Here is a 13391-nt window from a genome sequence, read left to right as displayed (position 1 = left end):
ATTTGCCACAATAGTGACAGAGCCACAGAATGTAATTGAGCGTGTCAGTTTGACTGAATTGTAACTTGTCATTGTGACCTGTAACATTTTAATAACAACACATTATTAGTGAATCCTCATACCCTTCTTTCTGCAGCTCCTGCTTCTGATATTGATGGCAACAAACAGATAGAATCCCAGGTAGAAGGTGGACACTATGACGCATCAGTTGGCTGCAAGTGTTGTACATAAGGGTTTATGCAGCGGAAGAAGGCTGCACACTACTTTTACACATAATATGACTCAACAGCACTGCCTCGGAGGGTGGCACACTGCTTTTACACAACATTTAATGCAACAGTACAGCCTTGGATAACGGCACACTGGTTTTGCACAACATCTGACACAATATTGCAAACTTCCAACCAAGGTCTCGAAGGAAGAATGGATTATAAACATAAATTGGAGAATTTTGGAAGTTGGTGAGAAAAATCTGTCGCTATTCCCCTCTGTTTGACTGAGGTCAGAAACTCAGGAACCCTCACAACAATGACCGACATAGCTGGGGCAGTTGGTGTACGTACATCAGACCATCCGCCTTACTTATGGTAGGTATTCTGACCTACTTGCTTCTCTTCAGGAACATTATGTAAAGACTGGCTGTCTGAAACAGAAAAAAACTAGGTAAAAATTACCCAGACTCCCTTGTAGAATGCTCTCAGTGTATCAAGTACATTATTTATTGATTTTACAAAAAGCAAAAGCAAAATCTCACTTTAGGAGTAAAACAAAAAAGTCTGTTGGGCACCTGTGTGAAACATGGCAGCCACTCAGTAAATGTTAGGTGCTTTTAGAGGCGCTCCTGTTGCTCCTCTGAAGGGATGGCCAGATTGGTGGAGATCGCTAAATATGGTGCACGGTAGTCCAACAGGGTAGTGGAAGCTGTTACGCCTTCTCCTCTGACAGACCGTGGACCCCTGTCAAACTATAAAGGAAAGGAACAGTCTTCAAATGTAACCCAAAATAGAAAAATTACTAAAGAAAGACGGGCTGGATTCAGGGTATGGTGGACAGGGCGCTCTATCAAAAATGCAACAAAACATCATACCAGCCACACCAATGGTCCTCCCACTATCCCTGTTTATAGTTGGAGAGATTGTCAGCCTTTCATAGGCATTCCCATAGGTCTGTCGATGAAAAACATCTTTGAAGGAGAAAGGTCTCTCAAAGAAAACCCATCAGACATTATTAGATATAACAGAGCTATATAAGAACCTTAAAAAACAAAAAAGTACATTTTGTATTTGACAAACTCATGTTTAAATCCTTGTGTGGCACACTGCTTTCAAGTGCACAACCTTCTGTGGTATTTTCATGGATTATTAACAAGAGTAGTGCCAGGATACAGACATGTTTTTAGCTTTCCTAAACAAATCGGGTATGGACTGGGTAGAACTGAATTATGTTCCCAAAACAGGTGTGAAGCCCAGATCTCAGTATTACAGGTATCGCTTCTCTCTTCTTAAATAGAGAAGGAGGCATAGTACCATCTCAAGCTAAGAACTGCCTCTCACTCTGAGAGAAGGCACACTGGCGAGAATAGTCCCCTATGATTCCACCTGCGCCAGACTCCCTGCTGAAAGCAGTCATGCTATCGAGATTTGACCCCTCTATTGCCAAATAAACTAGGCTCCTTGCTGACATCACAAATTATCTTTAAAATCTAGGGAATAAATCACATTTAAGATCTCCTATACAATCAGCAGTCAAATACCATGAATTCAAATACATTTGTTGTTTTATTACATATCTAAAAACATACATTTCATATTAATATATAAAATATAGTCATCTTTGTGTACATTTCATAGCCTCATGATTGTTTTGATAATGTTAAAGTAAATTGAGTTTGATCCTGGTACACATCTCTGTAGTGTGGATTTTAAAGGCTCTTGATGTCCATACATGGGTGGTGTTTGGATGTTTGGTTATGTATCATTAATACAGATTTATAAAGTATTGGGTTTCAAATGTATTATGCCACTAATGTCTATACAAACCACTTGTTCCTAAATATAATTTGTTCAGTTTACAACTTGTTGCTGATAACGTGTAAGGAAAGTGAGTTTGACCCTGAAGCAAACCCCTGTAGTGTGTTATATATAAGGATGAGTGTGCTCTCATTCCTGTTCTGTGGTGGTATGGTGATGACATTGGGACACGTGGAGTGGTGTGGCTCACTGGTTAGAGGAGGCAGACCCAGAAGAATAGAATGGCCCGGTACCAGGGTTCAATTCCCGGCAGGGTCGTGGACCAGGGTCAGCGGACTCTATAATTCTCACCTCGGTGCCTACTCTAACCAGGGATCACACTCGGCAACTCTGAGCATTAGCTTGCCTCATCTCTACAATGGCCCCCCACATTCGCCAGGGATGCATGATTTCACCTTGGAGATACCCAGTAGGGACCATCTCACAGGGATAGCCAGGACGGATTCCCCAGCGGTCTACAGCCCCAGGACGCCTCAGGGCAGCAGTGCGCTTTACAAGACACATACATTTACATTTATATTTACATTTACTTGGTCGGCAGCAGGAAGAACTTCCCGGACTCATAACTTTGTTAAAATGAACTTGGTGGAAAGCATTCGTTTCTACTATCTTTGGCTACTGAAGATGTATCCTTTCTTCTGATGTACATATTATATCGAAGAACTCCTTCCTCTAGGCAAGGCTGGGCTATGAGACCACTGTTTATTTGGCAGCTCCAGCAACACAAAAGCACCTTACAGATGATTCAGAATGCTACAATCTAGTGTGTGTTCACTGATGTCTCTGCAGAATTGATAACATACTAAAGCTCTTCATACATCCACGGCACTGTAATGGTGTTTCCCCTGTGTGTATACGCTGATGACTTCTCAGATTTGAGGAATCACTAAAACTACTTCCACATTCATTGTAATGGTATGGTTTTTCCTCAGTGTATGTTCGAATATGTTTTTGTTTGTCTGATGACCCACTAAAGTGCCTCACACATTCACTGTAATGCTATGGTTTTTCTCCTTTGTGTGTTTGCTGATGTTTTCGAATATTTAATAACACCCTGAATCTCTTCACACTTTTATTGCAATGGTATGGCTTTTCCCCAGTATGTGTTCGCTGATGAATCCTGAGAGCTGAGGAATGACTAAAAATACTTCCACATTCACTGCAATGGTATGGTTTTTCCCCAGTGTGTGTTCGCTGATGTATTTTGAGGTCTGATAACCGACTGAAGCTCTTCAGACATTCACTGCAATGGTATGGTTTTTCTCCTGTGTGTGTTCGCTGATGAATCCTGAGAGCTGAGGAATCACTAAAAATACTTCCACATTCATTGCAATGGTATGGTTTTTCCCCAGTGTGTGTTCGCTGATGTATTTTGAGGTGTGATAACCGACTGAAGTTCTTCACACATTCACTGCAATGGTATGGTTTTTCCCCAGTGTGTGTTCGCTGATGTATTTTGAGGTCTGATAACCGACTGAAGCTCTTCACACATTCACTGCAATGGTATGGTTTTTCTCCTGTGTGTGTTCGCTGATGAATCCTGAGAGCTGAGAAAACACTAAAAATACTTCCACATTCATTGCAATGGTAGGGTTTTTCTCCTGTGTGTGTTCGCTGATGAACCCTGAGAGCTGAGGAAACACTAAAAACACTTCCACATTCACTGCAATGGTATGGTTTTTCCCTAGTGTGTGTTCGCTGATGTATTTTGAGGTCTGATAACCGACTGAAGCTCTTCACACATTCACTGCAATGGTATGGTTTTTCACCTGTGTGTGTTAGCTGATGATTCCTGAGAGTTGAGGAATCACTAAAAATACTTCCACATTCATTGCAATGGTATGGTTTTTCCCCAGTGTGTGTTCGCAGATGTATTTGAAGCAGTGATAACCGACTGAAGCTCTTCACACATTCAGTGCAATTGTACGGTTTTTCCCCTGTGTGTGTTCGCTGATGTCTTTTGAGGTTTGATAACTGACTGAAACTCTTCACACATTCAGTGCAATGGTACGGTTTTTCCCCTGTGTGTGCTCGCTGATGTCTTTGGAGTTGGGATAATTGACTGCAGCTCTTCACACATTCAGTGCAATGGTATGGTTTTTCTCCTGTGTGTGTTCGCTGATGTCTTTGAAGATTTGATAACCGACTAAAGCTCTTCACACATTCAGTGCAATGGTACAGTTTTTCCCCCGTGTGTGTTCGCTGATGTCTTTGGAGTTGGGATAATCGACTGAAGCTCTTCACACATTCATTGCAATGGTATTGTTTTTTTCCTGTGTGTGTTCGCTGATGTCTTTGAAGATTTGATAACCGACTAAAGCTCTTCACACATTCATTGCAATGGTATGGTTTTTCCCCTGTGTGTGTTCGCTGATGAACATGGAGTTGTGATAACTGACTGAAGCTCTTCACACATTCAGTGCATTGGTATGGTTTTTCCTCCATGTGTGTTCGCTGATGGTCTAGGAGTGCTAACTCACTAAAGTTCTTCACACATTCACTGCAAATGCATGTTGCTTCTCCTGTGTGTGTTTGTTGATGGCTCTTTCGTAGTGATGACAAACTAAAGCTCTTGCTGCTTGTGTATGATGTTTGTTTCTTGGTTAGTGTCTCTGGGTCAGGTTTATAATTATCTGCATCCCATGACTGGGTTTTCTGAGGAGCTAACATGGTTGATAAAGCCCTTGTGTTTTTATCACATTCCCTGTATGTGTGTGGTATTTTGGATGGTTGATTTCAGATTTCACAATGAAATACAAGACTCAAAAACTACACATATTATATTTGTGGCAAGTAAAGCTTCTTTGTAGGTGGTTATGTCTTTAGATTGAGAAATGGTTTTGCATGTTTATGAGTGAAGATTAGTCTTCGTTCTGGTCGAAGCAAATTGGGACAGTCTGTTGTAGATCAGAGACCCTCTCTTTCCTTTGCCCTTAGTTGTCTGGCTCCACTCCCTTGGGCTTTTCTCTTGCTTCTGTGGTTTGGCCAGGAAGAGTTTACAATACACCTAGCGTGCTGAATGGTGGTCTGCCATCATTACAGAAAGCAGAGAAATGCTGTATCCACCTCATACCGAACACATGATCAAATCTGATGGTGGAGGCCTGTTTATACAGGAAGTGGTTTGTCAGTGTTGTTGCCTTAATTTTCTAGAGGTTATTTCTTAGTCCTGTTGCGTGGAGGTGCACAGCTCAGACTCTTACATCCACTGAATTGCTCTTGACTGCCTCTTCGAGGATCTATCAGTTTATGTTCAGGTTCCTCAGTCTGCAGATCTTTTCCTGAATATTGTAGCTAATTTTTTTTACCACTTTTTTCAGATTTGCACGATTACTGTCATTATTCAGGATCATTTGAGCATCCAAGGCTGATTTCCTATTGGATGTAAAGAGATTTAAAATCACTAAATGGAAATGTAAGAGTATGCAAATACACAATATTTAACTAGTTATAAAAGACCATTTATGAAAGTTACCAAGAGATATTTCCCCTACACAGATATTTAACTAAATGTTCTATTGAACATGTACATCTTAATTAATTCAGAAAAGGAGGTAATTTTTCAGTGTTCTCACAGTAACTTAGTACAGAAAGAGCACACATGGAATGCCCACTTGCTAGAAGTACAGCTTTACAAAGACGCACATAGCTAAGATTTCATTTAAACAAGAAGAGATTGTGTAAAAAGAGCTGGATCAGGATGTGCTGCTGTCACTTCAGTTTCAGGAAGTTTATAACAACAGTAACCCTTTCAAGACTACATGACAAAGAAAACTCTTCATGAAGTTTATAATAAATGTAACTCTTCAGGAACTATATAATAAAGCTAACGCTTCAGGAAGTATATAATAAAGCTAACGCTCCAGGAAGTATATAATAAAGCTAACGCTCCAGGAAGTATATAATAAAGCTAACGCTCCAGGAAGTATATAATAAAGGTAATGCTACAGGAAGTATATAATAAAGCTAACGCTCCAGGAAGTATATAATAAAGCTAACGCTCCAGGAAGTATATAATAAAGGTAACGCTTCGGGAAGTATATAATAAAGCTAATGCTCCAGGAAGTATATAATAAACGTAACGCTTCAGGAAGTATATAACAAATGTAGCTCCATTACCACTCTTCTTCACAGTACTTCGAAGTTTACACTGGAGGAGCTGAAGTTCTAACTCCTGTCTTTACTTTTCTGTTTGTTAAGTTTTTTTTTGCCACATTCCTAGGGATGGTCCAAGCATTTGTTGATAGATTGCACCATTTATTATAGAGATTCCATCACTACTAGTAATATACCTGCAACATCTCTGCTACCAATACGTGTCTGCTTTTTATCTTTTTCTGCCTTTACCGGGGTATCTAACTAAATGTCTTCCGTTTGGTGCCAGCATGCTTCTCGGTCAGTGGATGGAGCATTGGCAGAGTAAGACAAGATGTCCATTGCTTGAAGGTGAGTGCAGCACTTACACCTCTGGGTATTTCTTACATTCAGCTCCCTTATGGCTGCATACTCGCTCAGCAGGGTTCATTGACAGCTAAATCAGGGGAGTGACACAATGAACACAGCAGACATCAGGTAATGAAGTAATAGACAAACGCCATGATAGCGTAGAAGGATCAAAAGCATCTTTAGAGAAGCTCGCCGGGGACATAAAAACGGAGGAAGTGCACAGGTAGCTACTTATGAGGTACAAACAGGGGAGGCGAACATGTAGGTACATGCTCCATTTTGGGTCTGTTTCAGGCTTTTACTGGGCTGGGAATTGGGTGCACTGTATCTTAATCCTGCGGCTGATAAAGGCACCTCCTGCAAGGGTGTTACCACTTTGACCCTTTACAAGCGCGGAGCCGAGCCTTAGAAAACACAACACCTGAAGGCTGCCTGCCCTGAGGGGAAGGTGAGGGTCCGGGTGTCAGAAAATATCGGCAAGGGGCATAAAAGGATCCTAATAAACACAGCCCCAGAGAGGCAAAATCGTCAGCCTAGATGAAGAAGAGCTGGGTCCTCCACTGTTTCCGGAACAGTAAGTTTTATTGAATCGTTCTAAGGTTAGGAGGCATAGAATTCCACCGGGTCGGAGCTAAGACATGGAAGGAGAAACCTTTCGTTCTGGCTCTCCTGTGACGAGGGATGTGGGCCAAGTTTAGATTGGATGGAGCATAGCGTTCTGGAGGGCATGTAAAGTCTCATCCAGGCAGCTAGGCTGGTTGCTCCTTAGAGCTCTGTTTTTTTAGTTAAGTTTTAAACAGTTGTCGTGATTATATTTGGCCAACGCGGATACACAGTTTTTAGATGTGACACAAAAGCCAGTTGACTCTGCCGACAGGGAAATAATTAGCTGAGTGTCATCAGCATACAGCACTAAAGAGATATTCCATAATACTTCACTTCCCCTGCCAGAGGTCTGATGTAAATATTAACAAGCATTTGCAATGCAAATAGGTCTCACATTTGTGAGTTAGAGCTATTGAAGTTTTGAATGGGATTTTTTTTTTACCTACACGGTTTATTTTTAGAGTGAATGTATGTAGTGTGCAAAATCCCTTAGAAAGGGCCTGCACTTCGTAATAAATATATTGAAACAGACGCAAAGATGGATTGTGTCAACAATTGCTTGGCAAGTACCTCATGGGTGACGTGTCGCCACACATGTACACCGTGGTGCTTTACTAATGAGAAACTCATTAATAAAAGTAGTGCTTACAGACTAACCAACGCAATCGGAGCATGAGAATCCAAATCTCGGCTTCACTTTCATTTTCTAGACTATTTGATTCACTCTCCCGTGTCTTGGATATCCCCCAAACACTTGGAGGCAATGAAGTTGGCAAAGGGCATGGGGGGCAGGGCGGCATCAGGGGTACATGAAAATGTATTCATTGCCTAGTTGTCAAAGTTAGCCCGGTGCTATCAGTTAAAAGTGTGCAGATATCATTAGGATTAGTTTACTCGCATCTATGAGAACATTGACATTAATTATACAAAATGCCAGAATCCGTGTCTGTGTTCACAGTGCTGGTTGATTAGCTTCATTGCATTAGTTTTTGTATTTAATCTTTTACATAGCATCCAAAGTAGGTTACCTAACCCCAAAGCCCCGAGTTATTAAATGACCCAAAGTAGGAAGTGTTTTACAGTTGAGAAAATGTGTCCAAATGTAATTTTGGTAGTGCCATGGAATGATCAGCCAATGAGGTACTCGGTGAGCAGGTATTTAACGACAAGTTCAAAATGTTCAAAATGTACGGTATTGTGGCTTTTGTTTGTTTGTACACAACCACCTCTGTGAATGTGTTTATTAACACAGAACTCCATCTACCAGACAGTGCTCACTGAGGGGCGACTAAAGCACAGAACAAAATGTATTCATTTATCCTGAGTGTGAAGGCACCCGGAAGGTTTAGGTGCCCGTCCTGAGAGGCTAGGGATCCCTGCACTTCTACAGACTCTGCCATGCTCCTCTGCACCAGCAGGGCACAGCTCAAAATCTGCTGCTTGTGCTAAGCTAAGACTAGGTAGGGGGATGAGGTTGGAGCATGCAGGAGTTTCCAGCAGATTTCCAGGTTATTGAAAGTGATGATTCTGACATGAGGCAAAGGAGTCTGACTTTGTCTGTTTGCCTGCACCAGTCTATTTCTCTACCATCTACGGGGCTCACTGTCATGTATTCATTCTTCTCTCTTTGTTAAGAGGTGCGTGAGCCAATATATTAATTAGCAGGTAGAGCCAGCCCGAGACAAGCCAAAGCGTATACGAGGCAGTGGGCGAACCGTGAAAATGATCGGCATGTTAATCATACAGTAAACACGATGCAAATGTGTAAATGTGCGATAACATCTCTTCAGAATTCAAAAAGTGCATTTCGTTAGCGCGTCACTTCAGTACACATGATTATAGTGCTGATTTGAGAGGAAGGTATTAAAAGTGCTCGTTTTAAGCATGAGTTAAAACACTGCCGCTCCTCCGGCCTGACAACAATGCCAATTGGGAACTATGGGGAGTCAGTTGCTGTCCATTCCCCGAATGTTGCCTAGAGTCTTAATATATTTAGAGTAACATCAAAATCTAGTTCATTAAACACGAGAAGTTTTGGTACAGCACACATCGTGATCTTGCATATTTCAAAGTGGCAATAATAAAGATGAAAACGGAATTGTCGGCAGGCAAGAAAACATGAACAGTAGTGGGGGGATGGTGCGGAGGAGGGTGTAAAGTCACTTACTGAGGGAGGGGGCGGGTGGGGTGGGGAGACAGAGAAGAAAATAGTTTTAGCAGTAAAGGGGCCAATAGCCGTGGAAGGATACAAATGATGAATGAGGAGGGACAAACAAGCCTCAAACGAATCGGAGGGCAGTATTTAAGACAAAAGCCAATGGGCAGAGAGTGGGCGGAGCTTCCATGAAGCTTCCCCACTACAGTGTATACAGCATGCCTCGCAAAGCGATAGCAGAGTATTTGCGCTGCAACGCTAGGCGAGACCTAAAAGAAATTAGTTTTAGGAGTTAAGGGGGCAATAACCGTGAAAGGATAAATGATGAATGAGGAGGGACTAACAAGCCTCAAACCAATCGGAAGGCAGCATTTTAGACAAAAGCCAATGGGCAGAGAGTGGGTGGAGCTTCCATGAAGCTTACACACTACAGTATACACTGCATACCTCACAAAGCGATGGTAGCGCATTCACGCTGCAACGCTAGGCAAGACCTAAAAAGGGTAGGAATGAGCTCCAAACCCCGGGGGACACCAGGAGCCATTCCTCTTTGTGATGAGGTGAAAGGGTAAGGGGAGGGTATAACTTTAAAAGACCACTTGTTCAAGCAGGTGGCAACCAGAAGTCAAATATGAAGGTATAGATAGTTTTATTGTAGCTTCTTTCATCATGCAGAGCTCCCACACTCCTGCCTCAGCAACCGCCACTCCTAGAATGACCGGAAGACCTGGAACAAACTAGAGTTCCAAGGATGACCAGTCAACCTCGCGCGGCAGGTCAATGAGTAAAGAGAGAGAACCATCATAACATATCTTCTTTTCTTACAGAAGACAAAAAAATAATAATAATACAAAGTACATAAAATATTGCAATCAAAACGTGCAAAAGTGAACAAAGCATTATATCAATAGAATAAATACTGATAATAAATATGAAAAACGCAACATATGTGGAACAGAATAAAATGTTATATTAATAAAACAATATAAGCAAAATATAGAAGAACCGTATGATAAATTTATCATAAATTTATGAAACATCTTCTTTCCTAAAGAACAAAAAAAAACCAGAAGAAGTCATTACCTAACAAAATCATCATATCTCCTTGGAAAACGAATCTCACGTACTGGTTTTGTTTTGTTTTCCCTCATGAAGGTTTTTGCAAGTACTAGATTGTTGTAAAGGAGGCCCTTGAATACAAGTACCAGCATCCTTCTTGGAATAAAGAGCAATCCTCCTAAAATTCCAACATTGGCCGTTTCCTAAAACAACATGCCATCTGAGAACCTCTTTAACACTAAAAGGATAAGAAAATGTATTCAACCCATGCTCTCTTCTACCTAATTTGACCTTGACAAGATCACCCACTTCCACTCTTCCAGTTTTACCAGTATGACCACGATAGGGAAAGAGGTGTTCTCTTCATGCAGCCAATGAGGAATTAACTTGTTTTTGGGACTCTACCTCGAATTTTCCCAAAAGGGACAACATTGGTTACACAATGGACAGTGGTATTATATGACCATAACATATCATTCACAGCTCTTTGAATATCACGTCGACCCTGAACAGCTAATTGAAGAGTACCTTTCACCATTCTATTCATGCTTTCCACTATGCCGTTGCCTTGTGGATTATACAGTTAAGTACACATGTGCCTGAATCCATGACTTAAAAGGAAGTTGCGCATGGCATAAGAAGTTAGTTGAGTGCCATTATCTGCAACTAACACACGGGGAAAAGTATCTTTAAAAAATATGGATCTGAGATGATTAAGAATATTATCAGTAGTAATATTTCTCAAAAACTCTACAAACACCTAATATGAACATACATCCACTAAAACCTTGGAAATCGATACTTAGAAGAGAGAAAGTCAATCGGACCAATAAAGTCCAAACAAACCTTTTCCCAAGGCAAATCTGCAAGAAATGAGATGGAACCTAGGCGTTTGAGAATTAATCTTTAACCTCTTTTCGTTCTCCTTACACAAAGAACAATCCTCTACCCAACGAACATAGTCATCAAACCCAGGATACCAAAAGTTAGCCTTTAGGCGCTTGATGGTCATGGTTTGTCTAAGATGACCCTCATGAGCCAAAAGAAAAAAATTCTTCTTAAGAGACTTTGGTGGGACACATTTTTCACCTCTCATCACTAAATCATCAGACCTTTCAACACTAAGCTCCTCTTGTAATTTGACAAAGCTGTGCAGAGAAGGCTTCACATCACCTTCACGCTTCCAACCAAGGCGTATAGCATTAATTAATTCAACAAAATCGGGATCGTCACTCACCGCTTGATGCAACTTTCCCTAGAAATCGACTTAAATTCATCTGAGCACACATCCTCTATGCTTGCTACCAAATAAACATGTTCTTCCTCAAACTCACAAAAGTGCTCAGACTGGATGGGAAAGCGAGATAAGCAATCTGCTTGAATGTTCTTCCAACCAGATATATGTTCCAACTTATATGTAAATTCTTGTAATTTGACAGCAAATCTCATCAACTGAGGAGAACCATTATTTGCACCACCCGGGGATAACATTCTTATGAGAGGCTTGTGATCAGTCCTCAAAGAAAACTGTGAGCCCCACACATACGTGCGAAAATGCAACACACCCCATGCAGCAGCTAAAGCTTCACCCTCAATAACTGCATAGTTTTGCTAAGAACAGCTGAACGTGCGAGAAGCAAATGCAACTGTTTTCTCAATACCATTTTTCTTTTGTGAAAGGATAGCACCAATGCCATTAACATTTGCATCAACTGTAATGTAAGTGTCTCTACCAGGTTCAAAAGTAGTGAGGATACCTGCATTAACAATTTCATTTTTTGTTATCAAAAGCCTCATTTTGAGCTTCCCAAGCAAACTGTACACCTTTTCTAAGCAATAAGCCTAATGCTTCAGTTTTATGTGCAAAATTAGAAACAAACTCAGAGTAGTATTCAACTAACCCCAAAAATGATTTGAGTTGATCCTTGTTAGAAGGAATAGGTGCAAGTCTAATAGCTTTTAACAACTCTTCTTTTGGTTTGACTCCGGATTGGGAAATAGTATATCCAAGATAATCTATTTCAGTCAATAGAAACTTGCACTTATCCTTTCTCAAGGTAAGACCAGCATTAAGTAGAATTTGTAACACTTGAGCTGAAGTAGAATTATGCTCAAATTCATCATCACCAGTGATGAGAATGTCGTCCTGAAAATAATGTACATGTTTCAAACCCTTCAATAAAGAATGCATCATACGTTGGAAAACGCTGGCTGCTGAGGCAAGACCGAAAGGAAGCCTTTTAAATTGAAAGACACCTTCAATTGTTAAAAATGCTGTTAACTTCCTAGAATAGGGATGTAGCACTACTTGATGATAAGCTGCCCTGAGAACAAGTTTGCTGAAAGTTTTTTGCCTTATCCAACAAGAGTACCATCTCAGAGATATTAGGGAGAGGAAATGTATCAACGATTATGTTCTAATTAAGAGACCTGAGGTCCATAAAAAAACGAAGCTTATCATCCTTCCTTTGGGTAACAACCACCGGAGAAAGCCACTCTAAGTCCTACACCGGTTCTATGATGTCTTGCTTCTGCATGTCCTCAAGCATCTCCCTAACTTCTTTTCGGATAGCAATGGGAATTCTTCTAAGGGCATGTTTGACCCATTGAGCATTGTCCTTAAGTTTAACTTCATGAACATACCCCACATGTTTACCCAGTTCAGAGCAAAAAACAGCATTATATTTTGTCAAAACAGAATTAATATTGGGAAAATCTTCAACAACTAAACCTTTGTCAATAGATCTTCGATCTAAAATAATGTGCAGGTGATGTTGTTGTACCCAACCTAGAATTGCTGGACCATCTTCAGAAATGTAAACTTTTCCCAAAGCAGACCTTCCCTTCAATTCAAAAGTAGTTTCCATGACACCCTTAATATTAACGACTTCACCCCCATACCCTTTGGGTGTGATTTCACTATTTGAGAGTGAAAAATTAGGCCAACAATCTTTAAAAATGTGAAAAGGAATAACTGTGAACATTGAACCTGGATCAGCTAAGAGTGTCACTGAAACATCATTCAACACAAAGGTAGCTTTAGGTCTTTGCAAAAACCCCAGGACAATTATCTTCAATACAAAAAGAAGTGTCAG

General features: G+C 40.8%; 1 protein-coding gene across 2 annotated transcripts; it reads right to left on the bottom strand.

Moving 5' to 3' along the window:
- Positions 1–2331: 2331 nt before the first annotated feature.
- LOC147736900 (uncharacterized) lies at positions 2332–5360 on the bottom strand. 2 transcript variants are annotated; one of them, XM_086953564.1, is made up of 4 exons: positions 4539–5360; positions 3818–4373; positions 3226–3481; positions 2873–3150 (listed from the first exon to the last, which is right to left on the bottom strand). In XM_086953564.1, exons 1-4 carry the CDS (start codon positions 4698–4700, stop codon positions 3030–3032), a joined length of 1095 nt encoding a protein of 364 aa, XP_086809690.1. In that variant the 5' UTR covers positions 4701–5360; the 3' UTR covers positions 2873–3029. The 2 variants fall into 2 exon arrangements, with proteins under 2 accessions (XP_086809689.1, XP_086809690.1); XM_086953563.1 differs by having other exon boundaries at positions 2332–5360.
- Positions 5361–13391: the final 8031 nt, after the last annotated feature.

Source organism: Lissotriton vulgaris, chromosome 1_2 (genome assembly GCF_964263255.1).
Source record: "Lissotriton vulgaris chromosome 1_2, aLisVul1.2, whole genome shotgun sequence".
Taxonomy (NCBI): domain Eukaryota; kingdom Metazoa; phylum Chordata; class Amphibia; order Caudata; family Salamandridae; genus Lissotriton; species Lissotriton vulgaris.
This window is presented reverse-complemented; position numbering and strand designations above follow the sequence as displayed.